The following is a 17,115-nucleotide window of genomic DNA, read 5'->3' on the forward strand; positions in this document are numbered from 1 at the left end:
CATCACTAATAAAAAAATTTCTTATTTAATATAAAAGTATTAAATACATTTCAGTAGTTCATTACTTTCTCCTAGTATCATTCCATTGCTATTACACAAAAACATTGCACTTTTTTGTTTTGTTTTATTTTTATGTTTGTATTGTTTGGGTTTTTACCAAATTCTGGTTCAATTCCATCTCAACAGCTCCTTTAGAACATTTTTCCCAAGAAAAAAAAAAAACTTGACGTGTTGAATAATTTCCCCGCCCACTGTATTACAACGTGTAATGTTTATCACCAAATAGTCGGCACAGACTGTTTTCTGGGTCACACTATTTTAACCACCGTCTAAATTCACTCACTCATTTTCATCCCCTCTTTCCTAATATAGTCAACTCAAGCTGCCATCCACTATATAGGGATTAGTGAATGAGTGAACAAGTGAGCGGTTTTCTCACCTGCATGGGGTTGGCAGCCCAGCAGTTCCATTTTAAGGGCGATCCTCTGGTGCCACTGTAAGGGACATATTCGGAGAAAGCGTGCCTCAATTGGAGGAATAAAGTTGTTTCGCACCTCCTGCAGATAGTGGGTGTTACCTTGGAAAATCTGTTTCAGAGACACAAGGACAACGAGGCTTTAGCAACAAAGAACATTTGGCCTCAGCTCAAGGTTCGTCTTATTTACGCCTAATCAATGCATCTCTCGTTAAGCCCGCTGACAGTCGATGGACATTCATTATTAATGACCACAGAGTGCACTTTCATTTCAGCCTCCTAAAACCTCAAGAATGTAAAACCCTTTTTTTCCTACAAATATACAAAGAAAGTGATGTCATTCTGCAGCAGTGACAATACCAACACTTTATTCACACCACACAAACACAAAACACACTGCTTCAAAACAAACTCAGCTGGATATGCTTTCAGCTAAGCTTGTGTTGGCCAAATTCAATTTCTGCTAAAATAAAATAAAATAAAATAAAATAAAACAGTTCATGAGTGAGGGAAGGATGGAACATGAGATTGACAGGCAGATTGGTGCAGCGACAGCAGTAATGGGGTCGATGTATCGGTCTGTTGTGGTAAAGAAGGAGCAGAGCCAAAAGGCAAAGCTCTCGATTTACTGGTAAAATTACATTCCTACTCTCACCTATAGTCATGAGTTTTGGGTCATAAACGAAAGGACAAGATCTCGGATACAAGAGAGAGAAAGAAAATTAAGATTTTATTGCCATTTCAGCTTCTATAGCTGTCAAAAAACCCAGATCAATTTAACCACATTTTATAAATATCACTTTTCTATAATTATAAAAATATTCTAACAATTCGTCAACAGCAATAAATAATACACGAGTAAAATACCTAAATAATAATAATAATGATAATACATCAAATAAAAATCTAAAACAGTTTTTTAAGCAGCTGAAATGAGTTTTCTTTCATTAAGGTCACACTCTTACAGATAGGGTGAGAATCTCTGTCACCCGGGAGGAGCTCTGAGCAGAGCTGGTTGAGATGGCTTGGGCATTTGTTTCGGATGCCTCCTGGATGCCTACCTAGGGAGGTGTTCTAGTCATGTCCCACTGGGAGGAGGTCTCGGGGAAGACCCAGGACACGCTGGAGGGATTATGTCTCTTGGCTGGCCTGGCAATGCCTCGGGATCCCCCCAGAGGAGCTCGAGGAAGTGTCTGGGGAGAGGGAAGTCTGAGGTTCTCTCCTAAGACTGCTGGCCCCGCGACCCGATCCCGAAAAAGCGGACGAAATTAAGATAAAATAAAATAAAGCGGTGGCGCAGCGGGTAGTACGTTAGCCTGACAGCAAGAAGGCTGCTGGTTCGAGCCTCAACTGGGTCAGTTGGCGTTTCTGTGTTGAGTTTGTTCTCTTCTCTTGTTCTTACTTGAGCATGTTCTCCTCAAGTTCCCCCCAGGTTCTCCGGTTTACCCCACAAGTCCAATGACATGTGGTATAGGTGAATTGGGTAGGTTAAATTGTTCGTAGTGTATGTGTTTGAATGAGTGTGTATGGGTGTTTCCCAGTGATGGGTTGTGGCTGGAAGGGGATCGGCTGCATAAAACGTGCTAGATAAGTTAGCGGTTCAATCTGCTGTGGCGACTCCTGATTATTAACTAAGCCGAAAAGAAAATGAATGAATGAATGAACAAAAATAGAATTAAATGAAACAAAATAAAACAAAATAAAATAATGAAATGAAATATATATATATATATATTTTTATAATAGTTTTTTTCATCTGAAATGCGCAGAGTCTCATATTTTAAAGTGACTCGATATATTAACGTCACATTTGGATTGGTGCTAAATATGACTTGATTATTTGTATTTACTACCAGCACATAGTAAATCGAAACTTATTTAAGGCTGGGTACACACTTATCTTATAATATATGATCTTATAATTTTATTTTGTGGTAGAGACCACAAAAATGAGGCCAAAAAATTCTACATTTTGCCCTAATATATATATATATATATATATATATATATATATATATATATATATATATATATATATATAAACACGCTTTAGTGTGTACAGTACCGTGATGTGTCAAAGACAACACAGACCTACAGATTCTCCTGATTTATTCCAAATGTGAACACAGGAAATCTTGCAAAATCTCTCGAGCCTTAAGAGTAAACATGGCAGACAAATAAACATTGATGATGTTCGACAAGCTGATCCTCCATCTCTGCTGTCCAAATCCATTTTACTTTGTGCTGCTGCTCCTTGCCTATGTTTGTTATGTGTCTTCTGTCAGTTTGCTTTCTGATTGGATATTGTTTCATTTCAAGTGATAATCTCTGACTCATCTGGCTCTTGTCCTCTGGGTTCCCCTCACACACCAGGATTACTGATTGTAAATATTCAACATGTTGAATATTTACGATTTGTGATTGGAGTGCCTACAACATTCTTACGAGCAAATTAAGTTACTCTTAACACGCCTCACACCACAGGAAAATTCGATTAGATAATCTTTAGAGCCACCCAGATCATCTGTATATTTACCTAAGATTGTCGGAAGAGAAGAAATTGGCTCAAAATCAGACTGATTATCTTGTGATGTGTGCCCAGCCTAAGACTTGATTAATCTTTAAATATGTGTATATAGGCTTGAGGTTTTTCATAGATGTTGATAAAAATGAATGCTACAAAAATTTCTGTTCGTTTTAATTATACTTTTCATTCCTTTTTTTTGTGGAGTCACAGGAATATATTTGTACTGTAAATCTCATCAATACTGATCCTTATTCATTTCTTTTTCTCTAAACTATGCATTTTTGATTGACTAAAGTCAGAATTGAGTTATTTCCCAGAAAATCCATTCATTTATTTTCCTTCGACTATTATTTATCAGGGGTCGCCACAGCGGAATGAACCGGCAACTTATTCAGCATATGTTTTACACAGCAAATGCCTATCCAGCTGCAACCCAGTACTGGGAAACATCCATACACTCTTATTCACACACATACACTACGGCCAATTTAGCGTACCCAATTCACCTATAGCGCATGTTTTTGGACTCTTGGGGAAACTGGAGCACCTGTAGGAAACCCACACGAACACAGAGAGAACATGCAAACTCCACACAGGAATGCCAACTGGCCTAGCTGGGACTCAAACCAGCGACCTTCTTGCTAACCACTGAGCCACCATTTTGCCTCCCAGAAAAAATGGTAGATAAAACTTAGATTTTACCCAATATTTGTGTTTTTAATGAGGGATCTATATTTTTTCCCTCTTCAAATATGTCGTATTAGCATCAAACTGAATTATAAAATGAATTTCAAGTCATGCTTTGTGTTGCTGCCAATGTCGAGCACTCCAAATAATCAATTTACAACATTTCCTGATGATTAGGATGTTGTCTTTCACGACATGTTAAAGAGCCCATATTATGGGTTTTTGAAAATTCCCCTCCATGTAGTGTGTAACACAGCTCTAAGTGAAGTGAAGTATCCAGCTAAGGCTTAAATCTGTAAGAGTACAGTGTTTAAAACGGTTGATTCATCTATAAAAGAGTCGACTCATAGTGCTTCAAACGAGTTGCCTTGATACCGAGTCATTAGGTGTTTCGCCATAACGTACTAACGAAACCAAGTTATTCACGTGCATGCGCAAACCCGGGAGAATTGAAACCTGAGGCCTCGCTCTCTGACATAGAAACCCAGACACACACACACACCCCCACAAACACACACACACAAACATGCCGGTCGATTGAAATCACACTGCAGATGGATATTATATCGAGTCTCTACCCAAAGATGAAACCTCAGCATTATAACCAAGCAGTTGGAAACTACTGGAAACTTCTGGAAACTACATGCTACAAAGAATACTTCATCGGCATTTGTTAAAGGAAGGATCAGTAAAGAGTAACTTACTGATGGACGTCAGGATGGGTTTCTTCCTCCATTTCTGAAGTGTAAGTACGTGCGATTAAAGTTGTTGCCTCGTTTACTCTAGCTTGCAAATGTATTTAGTTGTGATTTGTTACTTGTAACCGCGTGTACTGTATCAGGTTAACTGGCTATATTCTCTTATCGCGTGCAATGTCACGTTAAAAACACGACGTGCGCTGCTTTGTTTACGGAGCTCCGTGGACGAGGGTAGTGTGTGCGTGCGTGCGCTGTCGTCCAGAGGTATGTGTGTGTGTTTGTGCGCGCATTGTTGTCCGGAGGTGTGTGTGTTTTTGTGTGTGTGTGCGCGCGCGCAAGGACGAGGGCAATATGTGTGTTTGTGTGTGTGTCTGTGAAAAGAGCAGACTGAGACAAGCTAGGAGATCTCGACAGTTTTTGGAGTTTTTGCTCAATAAAATAGTTAGTCGTCTGTATTTACATTGACCCACTGGCAGCTAAAATCCACGCCTACACTATCGAGCATGTATGAACTGCGATTACTTTTATATTGCTGATTAGCTATTGGGCATTTCACTCTCTGACTAAAGGCAGTTGACCAATCGCAACAGACTGTCATCGGTCCAATCAGCGCAGATTAGCTTCGCGCTAAGGAGGGGTTTGGGAACAAATGAATCACTGGACGATTCATACGGGAGTCGCTGGAATAATTAGGTAAAAATAAATGCAGATTATAAGACCATGAAAGTGTTTTTTGACCTTGCATGCATATTAGACTGTTGTTGGAGACCCTTACAACCAAGATATGACCCTATTTCATGTATAATATGGGCTCTTTAACTATTAGTAACAGAGCTAAGCTAACACAATGTAAACAATCCTCCATACCTTGTTTTTATCTGATCCCACTTCTTGATAGGTTTTCCACTGCTGTCCATCATGGCTATATAACACCTCATAGGCTGAAACGTAAAACTGATACTCTGGGAGTGTGGAGCCAGTGGTGGTAATGCCTGAGAAGTAGATTTAAATGACTGATCAATCAAAAGAGTTCTCTCTCTAACACACACACACATTTGTTGTTGTGGTTTATGAAGACTCTCCATAGGCATATTATACTTTACACTGTAAAAAAACACTTATTATATAACCTTACCCTATCCCTACCCTTACACTGTAAAAAAATGCTGGTTTCCACACAATCAATTTGTGTTAGGTCAACATGAAACAATGAAGTTAACTTAATAGTTTTTACTAATTTAAGTGGATTGAACATAAAACAATTACGTTTTCCTCTGTTATCAAATAATACAATAAATGTGACGAATTAATAATGACATTCAATCGAAAAGACCCCATTAAGTATGACTTTTTACAATTTTGAGTTACATATGTTATGTACTCCTAAATTACCTAAACATTGTAATACCTAGGACATACCAATGCCAATTTACAAATATATGTCCTTATAAACCACTAAAACCTGTACACACACTCAAGCACACACGAGCATACCTGTTATTTTTTTCTCTTTCTTTAAGTCCACTTGAATCCATTCTTTGGTGTCGCTGTTGGCTGCAGCCCACGGACGTCCTGGAGTTTTGAGGCGGGCCCCCGTAGGGCCCCAGACGGTGGGCTGTTTTCCATGACCGCCCCATTCCCACTCGGATGAGGCCGTGATCTGAGAGTCGCTCACCACCCCCGACTCCAAACCCAAAGTACCATAGCAACCTTCAAGTGGGAGAAAATTAAAGTTTCTATTATTAGAGCGCCAAAGTGCAGGCCATTTCTATAGAAGTGACAGGAATGAAGAACAAACTTCTTTATTAAATTTTAAACTTCTTTATTGAAGTTATATAAAATCATTTTTGAACTATTGCGATGGCAAAACTGGAGGGTAAATGGTAAACACTGACAGTGGGTTTGATACATTACTGATTCACTCACCGCTGGTCTTGAAAGTAAAAAGGCTCGGGGAGAGATTTCCACTGTAAAAGGAGAAAGACGCAGAGCTGTCATTCTGTCTAGCAATCAATCCATTCATCAACAATATACAAGCCAAGGATTCGCAATCAAACTAGATTTGCATTTAAAGAAGGAAACATCGGTGCTTGCAAGGCAGCAAAACCCTTAAGTAAATTTAGTTTTTGGGGCTTCAATTGCGTGTGAATGAAATGAGAGATGTTTTGCACACATTTGGTTTTCTACTAAATGTGCATAGGAATCAACACACACAGCAAAATATCATTTTTGGGGGCAATACACGTACATCCAGTATGCAAATGTTAGGCTGTCACTTATGCTGTGTTCACGTCATGTCAGAATTACCATAATTACCAGATGACAATTTAGAGCAGTTCAGGTCCTCTGACTCAGAAAGTGTTCGTTTCTATGGCAACACGTGATTCATAATGCCAAGACGGATCTATGTGCTGCTTTGTTGTTTATGACAGTACTTGATCACTACATTAATTCACCTCGATGCACTCTGAACAAAAAACAAAAAGTGCAATTTGATTACAATATGAAAAAAGTGAAAGGAGTCAAAAGCATCCATAAAATGTACTTTCTAACTTATAATTGCAAGGTGAAAAAAACATACAGGCGAAATAGTTGACAAAAAAATGACAGTTTGATTACTTTTACATTTATTTTACACTACACTCTCAGAAATGAAGGTACAGGAGTTGTCACTGGGGTGGTACCCTTTCAAAAGATACTTATTTGTACCCAAAGAGTCCCCAGTGGTACCTCAAAGGTGCATGTTATTGCCCAAATGTACCTAAAAAGTACCTTTGAGCTACCATTATGGACTCCTCAGGTACAAGTATGTACCTTTTGAAAAGGTACCGGCCTAGTGACAACTCCTGTACCTTTATTTCTGAGAGTGTATATAAATATACAGTGGTTGTAAAATAAAATCGAAATGCCTGGTTTCAGACTATAATAATTCATTAGTATGGTTTACGGCCTCCTTTTGCAGCCAATACAGCATTAGTTTACCTTGGGAATGACAGATAGTCTTGCACAGTGACCAGAATTTGTAAATATATAAAAACATCAGGATACACAAGGTTAAAAAAAACAATTGTGAATAAATGACTATGAAAATGTATGCAGACAAAAAAAATTATGAAGGACATACAGTAGTGGCCGAAAATGATAAAAATATAAAAATATACAAAAAATGTTGCACTCTCTAAGCACAGCTAGGCAAAATGCCAACGAAATCTATATCAACATAACATTAATGTTTAAATAAAAGGTCAAGGAATATATTTTCCAGGATTGACTTTTGGCTAATACTGTACATAAAATCTCAAATAACCTAAAGGGATTGTTCACACAAAAATTCTGTCATCAGTTACTCACCCTTGACTTGTTCCAAACCCGTTTTTGTTCTGTTGAATGCAAAAGATTGAAGAATGTTGAAACATGTACCCATTGACTCAATCCAGGCTCATTCTGGTTATGTACCCCATTCTGCGGAGCACCAAATACATCTCAGGAGCTACGTTTTTTTGTTGTTGCAGTTTTCGTTTTCGCGAATCCATTAGAGGCCGATGTGTATGCTTTTAGAGATCTCAAATTTCTCTCATGAGTGCCATTCGAGCATGCTGTTCTCGCATAAATCCACCAGAGGCCGCTGTCGACAGAGTTGCCAACTCTCACGCATTTGGCGTGAGAGTCACGCAATCGACCGTATTCTCACGCTCTCACACCACACTTCACTTTTCTCACGCAGTAAAATCATCTCCGTGAAATATTTATTCTGTTATAATAAAGACGGTTAAACGACTTTTAACATTATATAAAGATGGTATTTTCTATGTGCAACCAAACCAACACTGGTGAAAGCAATGTAATCAAAAACAAATTGACGCATGCGCGCAAAAAACATACCCGCGCGCCTCTCGCACCGCTCCTGCTTGACAAGCTGCTTGCGTTCCCACTCCCGATATAAATCCTGGTTGTGAACATGCATGTGGGAAAAAAATATGCACTGCTTACGTGCCGCACATGCCTTGTGCTACAGGTGTTGTGCCGAGAAGTGCATCCCTGCAGTTAGATGCACCCCTTTCAAACTTTTATTGAGATTCTCAGTCTACATAAAAACCAATGTATGCCATAAATAATTGATTAATATGTAATATGATTATCTTAATGGATAAAGCAAAAACAACAAGTGAAACACATTTATAAAATGCACTAGGTTTACAAAAAAAAGTAAAAAAATAAAAATAAAAAAAAAAGAATTCTATAATCTTCTGTAAGGGAAGGGTTATTCCCATTGGTTCACTCTCATAATGCTGGTATTAAAAAATTATCAATTTAAGTTAATAGATTCACATTTCAGAAGGGGTGCATTTTATGGCAGAGGTAACAGCCTTTTTTGTACAGGTGTCGGCACGCAGTGAGTTTTGGAACTCGTCAAAACCAAAGTTAAATAATATGATTATGATCTTATTTTGACTATATAGCTCCTGATAGATTTTTTTCTATCCACATTCTCACCCTGTTATTTACTTGTTTATTTTATTTTTCTGTTTTTGTCTGCTTTCTGGAACCGTTCTTCACCAGACTCGAACCCTGTCATCGTGTTCAACTCCTTTCTGCGTCTCAAGTCTGCCTATAAACTTGCCGAGCTAACCGGACAAACTGGTTATAGCGGGAAAGCCGTCAATATGGAGGTAAGCGGTCAGCTGCGAAAAGGAGCGGCATCATAACACCCCGTAGCATTCGTTTTAAAGATGAAATGCAGCCATACATAGTTCTGGCTACATAATTCACGATCTCCAGAAATGTATACAGGGCTACGTTTTTAGAATGAGCCTATGTGGCAACAACTTCCATAGTAGGAAAAACAAACACTATGAAAGTAAATAATAGTTTCCAACACTTTTCAAAATAATTTTTGTTTTGTGTTCACCGGGTCAAAAACTGGTTTGTAACAAGTCAAGGGTGAGTAAATTATAGCAGAATATTCAGTTTAATTAAAATCCCTTTAATTAAAAAAGCGATTTGCTTACAAATGACATTAATTAACCCATTTTAATCTGTTTTTACAACATAAATACACAAGCCATTATTATTTATTCCTTAAAGTTTCAATAAATAAATGAGCAAACTTATACTGCATATAATCTTTATTTGGCCAATAAGAATGCAAGTAATTACCAGTTCTTTAAAAAGTGTTTACTGTCTCCGCAAGTGATTGCATTTTGAGGGCATCAGCGCATGGATAAAAATAGCCATCTGTCAGCAAGAACTTCTTGTCTAAACTGACAAAAACATTATTAATTATACAGATAACATGAAAGTTAAAATGGCCTCAGCTGAACCGATGTATTCGCTGTTTTGTTTGTTACTTTCTGGACAACGTTAAGTTTTTTCTTCACTCAGCACACCAAACAATTAATTTAAACTGTAGCTTCAATTCATTATAATTAAGACTGTAATAAACCTCCTGTTATCTTTGCTGCCCATTTAAAAACTTAAGATTTATTTCAGATTTAATTAATAATAGTGTTGCTGCTGCTATTACGAATAAAAAGATGTTGTTTTTATTGCTGTAATCTGAAGATTATTTATTACATAAAAACTACTCATCCTTCCGACATCTTTTTGTTTGAGGATGACCGAAATTACAGACGACAGTAAAATGACAGCATTGACAAAAGTGTTAAAAATAGAATACCATGTTGAGCTGAGTGCTGTTGTTCACTGTGTCAAAAACAAAAGTAAAACATTAATTAAACTGGCTCAGAATATCAGTTATCAGGCACAAAATTGAGTAAATAATCTGAATATCTTTTAATAAAAGCTCCATGGCAGAATAGTAAGTCCTGCATTAAACACTCAAACAAAAAGAATTAGCAAAAATACAGAGGAAAACAAACGTTTAGAGTCATTTCAAAACTGCACTGCCTTGCAAGCCCGGTAATCAAAAGAAATAGATTTTCCCATGAAGAAAGCGAGGAGGAATGCAAATGGGTTACTCACGGCACAGATGTCACATTGTTAGCCAGTGAGCTTTCGTAGTGTGGGATGCCTTTGCTGCTGACCACACTGATCTGCCCCCCCAGAGTGTTGGACAGCACACCCGCATGAATGCCGGCCAGGCACAGAGGAGAAGACTGCAGAAACACACAGAGACACAGCTGACACTGACTCACGCACCTCAAACCCGCAAGCTGAGCTCACATCCTTCAAGGAGAACTGCAGAGCTATCGGTTATGCCACCGTGATGAAGAGTGATGGATGATTCAGTGGAGGAACAACTTCTGGAGTTACACACATAGAGCTCTCACAGGACACACATATACATACAAAGTTTTGGGGAATGACAACTGTGTATACAATACTTTGCAAAAGTTTGGGGTCAGGAAGATATTACATTTAAACTTTTTTTCCCGATAAGAATGCATTAAATTGATCAAAAATGACAGAAAGCCGTTTATAATGCTACAAAAGATTTCGATTTTGAAAAATGGGTTCTTTTGAACTATTTTAATGAAAGAATACGAAAAATCGTATTAGTTTTCCCAAAACAAATCTGTTTATGATAAATTAAAAAGATAAAATTTTGAATCAAGCGACGCTGAAAACTTTAGTAATAGAATTAAAATAAAAAAAAAATAATAATTTAAATTTATACACTTAAAAAACAGAAACGGATTATTTTCTTTCATTTTGGTATTCAATTTGTAACAATGGTGATGTTCGCCTCACAACAAAAAGGTCGCTGGTTTGAGCCTCGGCTGGGTCAGTTGGGGTTTCTGTGTGGAGTTTACATGTTCTCCCTGTGTTCGCGTGGGTTTCCTACGGGTGCTCCGGCTTCCCCCACAAGTCCAAAGACATGTGGTACAGGCGAATTGGGTAGGTAAAATTGTCTGTACCATTTGTGTGTGATTGACTGTGTATGGGGGTTTCCCAGTGATGGGCTGCTGCTGGAAGGGCTTGCGCTGCGTAAAACATGTGCTGGATAAGTTGGCGGTTCATTACACTGTGGTGACCCCGGATTAATAAAGGGACTAAGCCGAAAAAAAATTAATGAATGAATTTTTAACAATATTCCACCTTGGAGATCATTAGACACTTCTCTCAGAATCTATTAAATTTAAACATCGGTTAAACCAAAGTTGGCCCAAGGATAACCTTTCATTAAGTCCGCCATCCCATTTGAGAAGAGAGGGAGAATGATGAGGATGGTTTTGAGATTGTCAATTCAAATTTAATAAAAACGCTTTGTTTGTTATATTGTTAAAAGCTAACTGAAATTAAATGATTCAATTACATTTTAGATTTTGTTTAAATGTGCATAATGTCAGCAGACAATGCAGAGACTTTGATGAGCAAATCAAGCCAAAGGCAGATTCTGCTTGACTCGTGCATTCAGCATTAAAGTCCACTGTGTTGTACATGTGATTGCTTATGTTTTTATTACAACAAGTTTTTATTTAAAAAGTTATACTTATACTACATTAGTAGTTAGTTCTATTTAAAGTAATGTTTTCTCTTAATTTTGAAATATTTTGAAAAAAATTAGGAAATTACCCAAGGCAATTTCAATTTAATACACTCTGCTACTTCGGCCTACAACACTCAGTGAAGTTTCACAAACTAATTTCGAGAGGAGCAAGTGATATGATTGATCGCGGCTGGTCTCTCTTCTGTAATCATTAGTAATCCAATCAGATTAATCCAAACTCACTATAAGTAGCCTGTCTAAAAGTACTCCCGTATCTTCATTTTCCGAAGAAGTCATCCTTTACTCATTTTCATGCGATTTAAAAATCTTGTTTTTTTTATTTTTAAAAGCAATTTGTGATGTTTTGATCTGTGTCTGATCAGTTTGTCTCTACAATGAATTTCAATGGGCTCTCCATCTATGCAAAGATTCCACCCCACTGAATTTAATTAAACAGTCTACACTACCTGACAAAAGTCTTGTCTTCGATCCCAGTTGTAAGAGCCACAAATAATACCTTGACTTCTAGTTGATCATTTGGAAAAGTGGCAGAAGGTAGATTTTTCAGATGAATCATCTGTTGAACTGCATCCCAATCATCGCAAGTACTGCAGAAGGCCTATTGGAACCCGCATGGACCCAAGATTCTCATAGAAATCAGTCAAGTTTAGTAAAGGAAAAAATTATGGTTTGGGGTTACATTTAGTTTGGGGCATGCGAGAGATCTACAGAGTGGATGGCAACATCAACAGCCTGAGGTATCAAGACATTTGTGCTGCCCATTACATTACCAACCACAGCGCATTACAAAGGATAGCGCTCCTTCTCATACTTCAGCCTCCCCATCAAAGTTCCTGAAGGCAAAGAAGGTCAAGATGCTTCAGGATTGGCCAGCCCAGTCACCAGACATGAACATTATTAAGCATGTCTAAGAATGAGTTGAAAAGGGGAGGCCTTGAAGATAAATCCAAGAATCATGAACTCTGAGAGTCCTGCAAGAACACTTTCTTTGCCATTCCACTTTATTAATAAGTCATCGCAGAAATGTATGGATGCTGTCGTCCCAGCTCATGGGAGTCATACACAATATTATTTCTTTTTCCACTGCACCATGACTTTATATTCTATACTGTACATTATTTCTGTTAAGACAATTGTCTAAGCAAAGTCAGACCCTACTGTCCTAATTAAATAATTAAAAAAATCAAGGCATGATCATATTTTATTTTGGTAAAATAAGCATAATCTAGAGGCCTTTGCCTTTCATATAAGTCACTTCTGATACCAAATGATCAACTAGAAGTCAAGTTATTAATTGTTGTTCAGAAAACTTGGATAAGACTTTTGTCAGGTAGTGTATATTCAAATAATTCAAAATAACAACAAAAAAAGATCTTTCTTTTTTCCACAGAAGGAAGCATTTCAAACCGTTTTAGTACAACATGAGGGTAATGAATTGTCACAAATAAAGAATTCCCTTTACCTTTTTCGACTCTTAAAAAATGTGCAATACAGTGTGCATTAACATTAACTAAAAGTGCATTAACATTATTGTAAAATCTTACACTAGTTCTTCATAGTAGTCAGGCATGTTTTGTACATTTGTTTACTTCAAACATTTCTACAAACTGTTTTATTGTAGTTAAAGTTTGGTTTAGTTGTAAGAAAAAATATTAAGGTTACTTTTGTAATTTAAATATTGCAATAATATCATTTTAGTTACACTTTTGTAATATTTATTGAAATTAAAAATATGACAGTCACATGCCACATCACGTCATACTGAAAAAATGCTAGTGAGCATAAATGTTTAGTGAAAAAACAACAAAAACAACTGTTTACATAAATTAAAGAAATGTTTACTAAGTGGCAACTTGGACTGGTCAATCAATTTCAATTGTCAATGTTGACTTTACAATGCTATTCTGCATGCATTCCTTGAAATAATGTTGAAGTGCAGCGCTAAAGCTTGCCAGAAATACACAACTCATTTAGCAGCTTATGAGGTGACAGGAAACGTACAACACTTACCATCTGCTGTGGCAGCACATAAAGGACAAAAACGCCACTATCATTTACACACCTAATGCACATCCTTCCCACCACTTTGTTGAATTAGGGCTTTAAAAGCAAGTCTAACATCCGAGAGCTGCCCAATTAATCAAATAAACAATCAACATCACAGTAACGGCACAAATGTCTGTTGTGCACATGAGCGCAACACAATAAGATGCTTTTAAATCAGTCTTATAGACCTGTCAGCAAGCAGAACGCTCTTAATAAAAAAGTTTGAAACAATCTGATCCACAGATGCGTGATTTATGTTTCACTTAGATTCACAGAGGTGCTTGGATGCACATCATACTGAAACACGACTAATAAGCAATAAGACCAAAAGTAATGACAACCACATTTATCTGCAGAGTGAACAGGGCCAGAAACACTTGCTGCCCACCACTGGAATAACAGCAAAATTACTAGTTTAAAAAGAAAAAAATGACAGTTTTGACTACACACACCCACACACACACACACACACACACACACACACACACACAGAGAGTTGAGATTCCAAACCAAAGAGAGACCACAAACACTCGACAAACTCTCAACAGCCACACACACCAGGGAAACTCTCAACACCCCCACACAGCGACACCGCAAACATGCACCACTTCCTCTGGGCAAAATAAAGCACCACTCATGCCACTAACAACACACACACACACATTTGCAAGGCGTCATATGAGTCCCACACTAATTCTGAGGCAGAATCTGAGCTGAGAAACAAGACTGTTGTCAGCTGGTCTGCATTAGAAAACCACTCGGCCAAACCTGATCTAACATCTCCCCGAGAAACACGCTGTCATACACACATAAAAACACACACGCGCGCATACATCCAAACACATACCGACACGCCCCTAAGAGACCAAGAGCTCCAAAACTGACACACAGAATCATTTGCAATGACTCAGCTTCGAAAGCACGCCTGCTTCTCGCTCAGACTCATACACCCTAAACAGTGTTCAAGCTCCAAACATGCTTTTAGAAGACAACTGTCTATTGTGTTCAGGCTTCACATGTGCAATCATGCAAACGCTTTAAAGCAAGCAGACATTAAAGCGACCATGAGGTCATCAGCAATGAGCTAATGCAGAGAAGACAGTGTGGGGGTCACTCTTAAAGAGATAGCTAAAATTTACTCCCTATTTACTCACCCTCAAGTAGTTTCAAACCTTCATGAGCTGTTCAACACAAAAGCAGATATTTTGAAGAATGCTGGAACCTGTAACCATTGAGTTTCATAGTAGGAAAAACAAATACTATGAAAGTCAATGGTTGCAGAACATTTTTCAAGATGTCTTATTTTGTGTTCATTGAAAGAAATAAACCCATAACAGTTTAAACAAGTAAAGATGAGTAAATGGAAAAGTAACTTTCTTTTTTTTGGGGGGGGGGGGGGTGGATGGGGGGTGAACTACTCCACTGCAGAATCAGATTCCCCCCCCCCCCAAATAAATGATCTTAACCCGGTTTGTTGTTAATTCATTGCTAAAAGTATGCCATTTTCATCTTCATCAAAAGTGTAAACACTAAGCCTTCTGAGCACCATCAAAACACTGCTGCCTGATGTCTTTAATGAAATAAAGCCTAAAGCTAATTAAAGCCTGCTTGAAAATTCGCTAAATGCCACTAGATGATGTCATGTTCTAATTAACATATTAATAATGTAATCAAGTCAAGTTGAGCTTTATTGTCATTTCGCTACATGAGTGGACAGATAGTGGAACAAAATGTCATATCTTGCAGGATCACAGTGCTACATAAATTCATTATTTTCCTTTGGATTAGTCCCTTTATTCATCAGGGGTCGCTACAGCGGAATGAGCCCCCAACTCATCCAGCACATGGTTTACACAGTGGATGTCCTTCCAGCTGCAATCCATCATCGGGAAACATCCATACACACTCATCCACACACATACACTACGGCCAATTTAGTTTATTCAATTCACCTATAGTGTTCTAAGAGGTAAAATAAATAATCTGATGGGTGTTTTGAGCTGAAACTCTACATACACATTCTGAAGACACAAAAGGCTTAAATCTTAAAAAAAGGGGTAAAATAGGTGCCCACTGTAATTCATTAAAACATGCACTGTTTTAAAAATGTTTTAAACTTGTTAAACTCACTCTTGATCACATTTGATGATGATTGATGATCACAGAGAGCTGAACAGATCTTTAAATCCTGGTTGCTTTGCGCACTTCCTGTCTTGTTGATATGATTATACGCGTTACTACAGAGACATGTTAATACATGGCAGTCAATCAAATCGGTGGGTGGGAAAATCGCACTCCTACTTCACGTTGCAGTGGGCCTCAAAATGGGAGGGATTTGGATCCTAGTTTAACGGCAATATGACTGTGGACACACTATACACACAGTTCTGTCCAAACAGCTTACACAAGATGATTTTCATCATACATGCCCCTTAAACTATACATATAATCTAAGACAGGCTAACTACCAACCTTGTGAGAGACTTTCATATTGAGATTTGTAAAGATAAGAATACTCATAAGAATATGTATTTTTATTAGAAAGAGCTGTGAATGTGTGCTTTATATTTTAATTCTTCTAGGTGACACTACAAATGCAAAAACTTCATGGTTTACCTTTAAAAAAATCTGCTGTGGAACCTCTAGAGCAGGGGTGCTCAATCCTGTTCCTGGAGATCTACCTTCCTGCAGATTTCAGTTGCTACCTATATCAAACACACCTGAACCAATTAATTAGGACCTGAACACCACTTGATAATTACAGGCAGGTGTCTTTGATATGGGTAGCAACTGAAATCTGGAGGAAGGTAGATCTCCAGGAACAGGATTGAGCAACCCTGCTCTAGAGCCTGAAAAGCAATATTGTATTGCTGTCAATGTTTTTTTTTTTTTTTTTATAATCAGCTTTTTAAATATGATGAAATTCACTGAAGGAAGAATTTCTAATAAATATCCTGTATTAAATGAACACACATTCCTCACAGAATGAAGGTCTTCTTAAGAATTCTGATGAATTTCAAACATGAAGCCATCTGAAATATTTTACTTTTGAAAAGCAATTTCTGAATCACTACGGCGAGAGAATACACAAACTATATAATGCGGAATCATGAACACCGGCGCTTCTTGTGCCTCCAGAGTGGTGTCTGTTTTGTTTGAGTCAGGTATTTTTAGTGGACTCAATGACTCACAGCACTCCCAAACTGACAGC

General features: G+C 37.7%; 1 protein-coding gene across 2 annotated transcripts in view; it reads right to left on the reverse strand.

The window, feature by feature from the left end:
- Positions 1-17,115, reverse strand: part of dcbld2 (discoidin, CUB and LCCL domain containing 2) — a 41,354-nt gene that overhangs the window by 9,141 nt on the left and 15,098 nt on the right. For both annotated transcript variants that reach the window (NM_001080171.2, XM_087266618.1), the window contains exons 6-10: positions 10,370-10,503; positions 6,314-6,354; positions 5,882-6,097; positions 5,255-5,379; positions 440-587 (exon numbers count right to left, since the gene is read on the reverse strand). In NM_001080171.2, the coding sequence (NP_001073640.2) occupies positions 440-587; positions 5,255-5,379; positions 5,882-6,097; positions 6,314-6,354; positions 10,370-10,503 (664 nt within the window). The remainder of the gene's footprint in view (positions 1-439; positions 588-5,254; positions 5,380-5,881; positions 6,098-6,313; positions 6,355-10,369; positions 10,504-17,115) is intronic.

The sequence above is a fragment of the Danio rerio genome, chromosome 9 (assembly GCF_052040795.2).
Source record: "Danio rerio strain M-AB ecotype USA chromosome 9, GRCz13ab, whole genome shotgun sequence".
Classification (NCBI taxonomy): domain Eukaryota; kingdom Metazoa; phylum Chordata; class Actinopteri; order Cypriniformes; family Danionidae; genus Danio; species Danio rerio.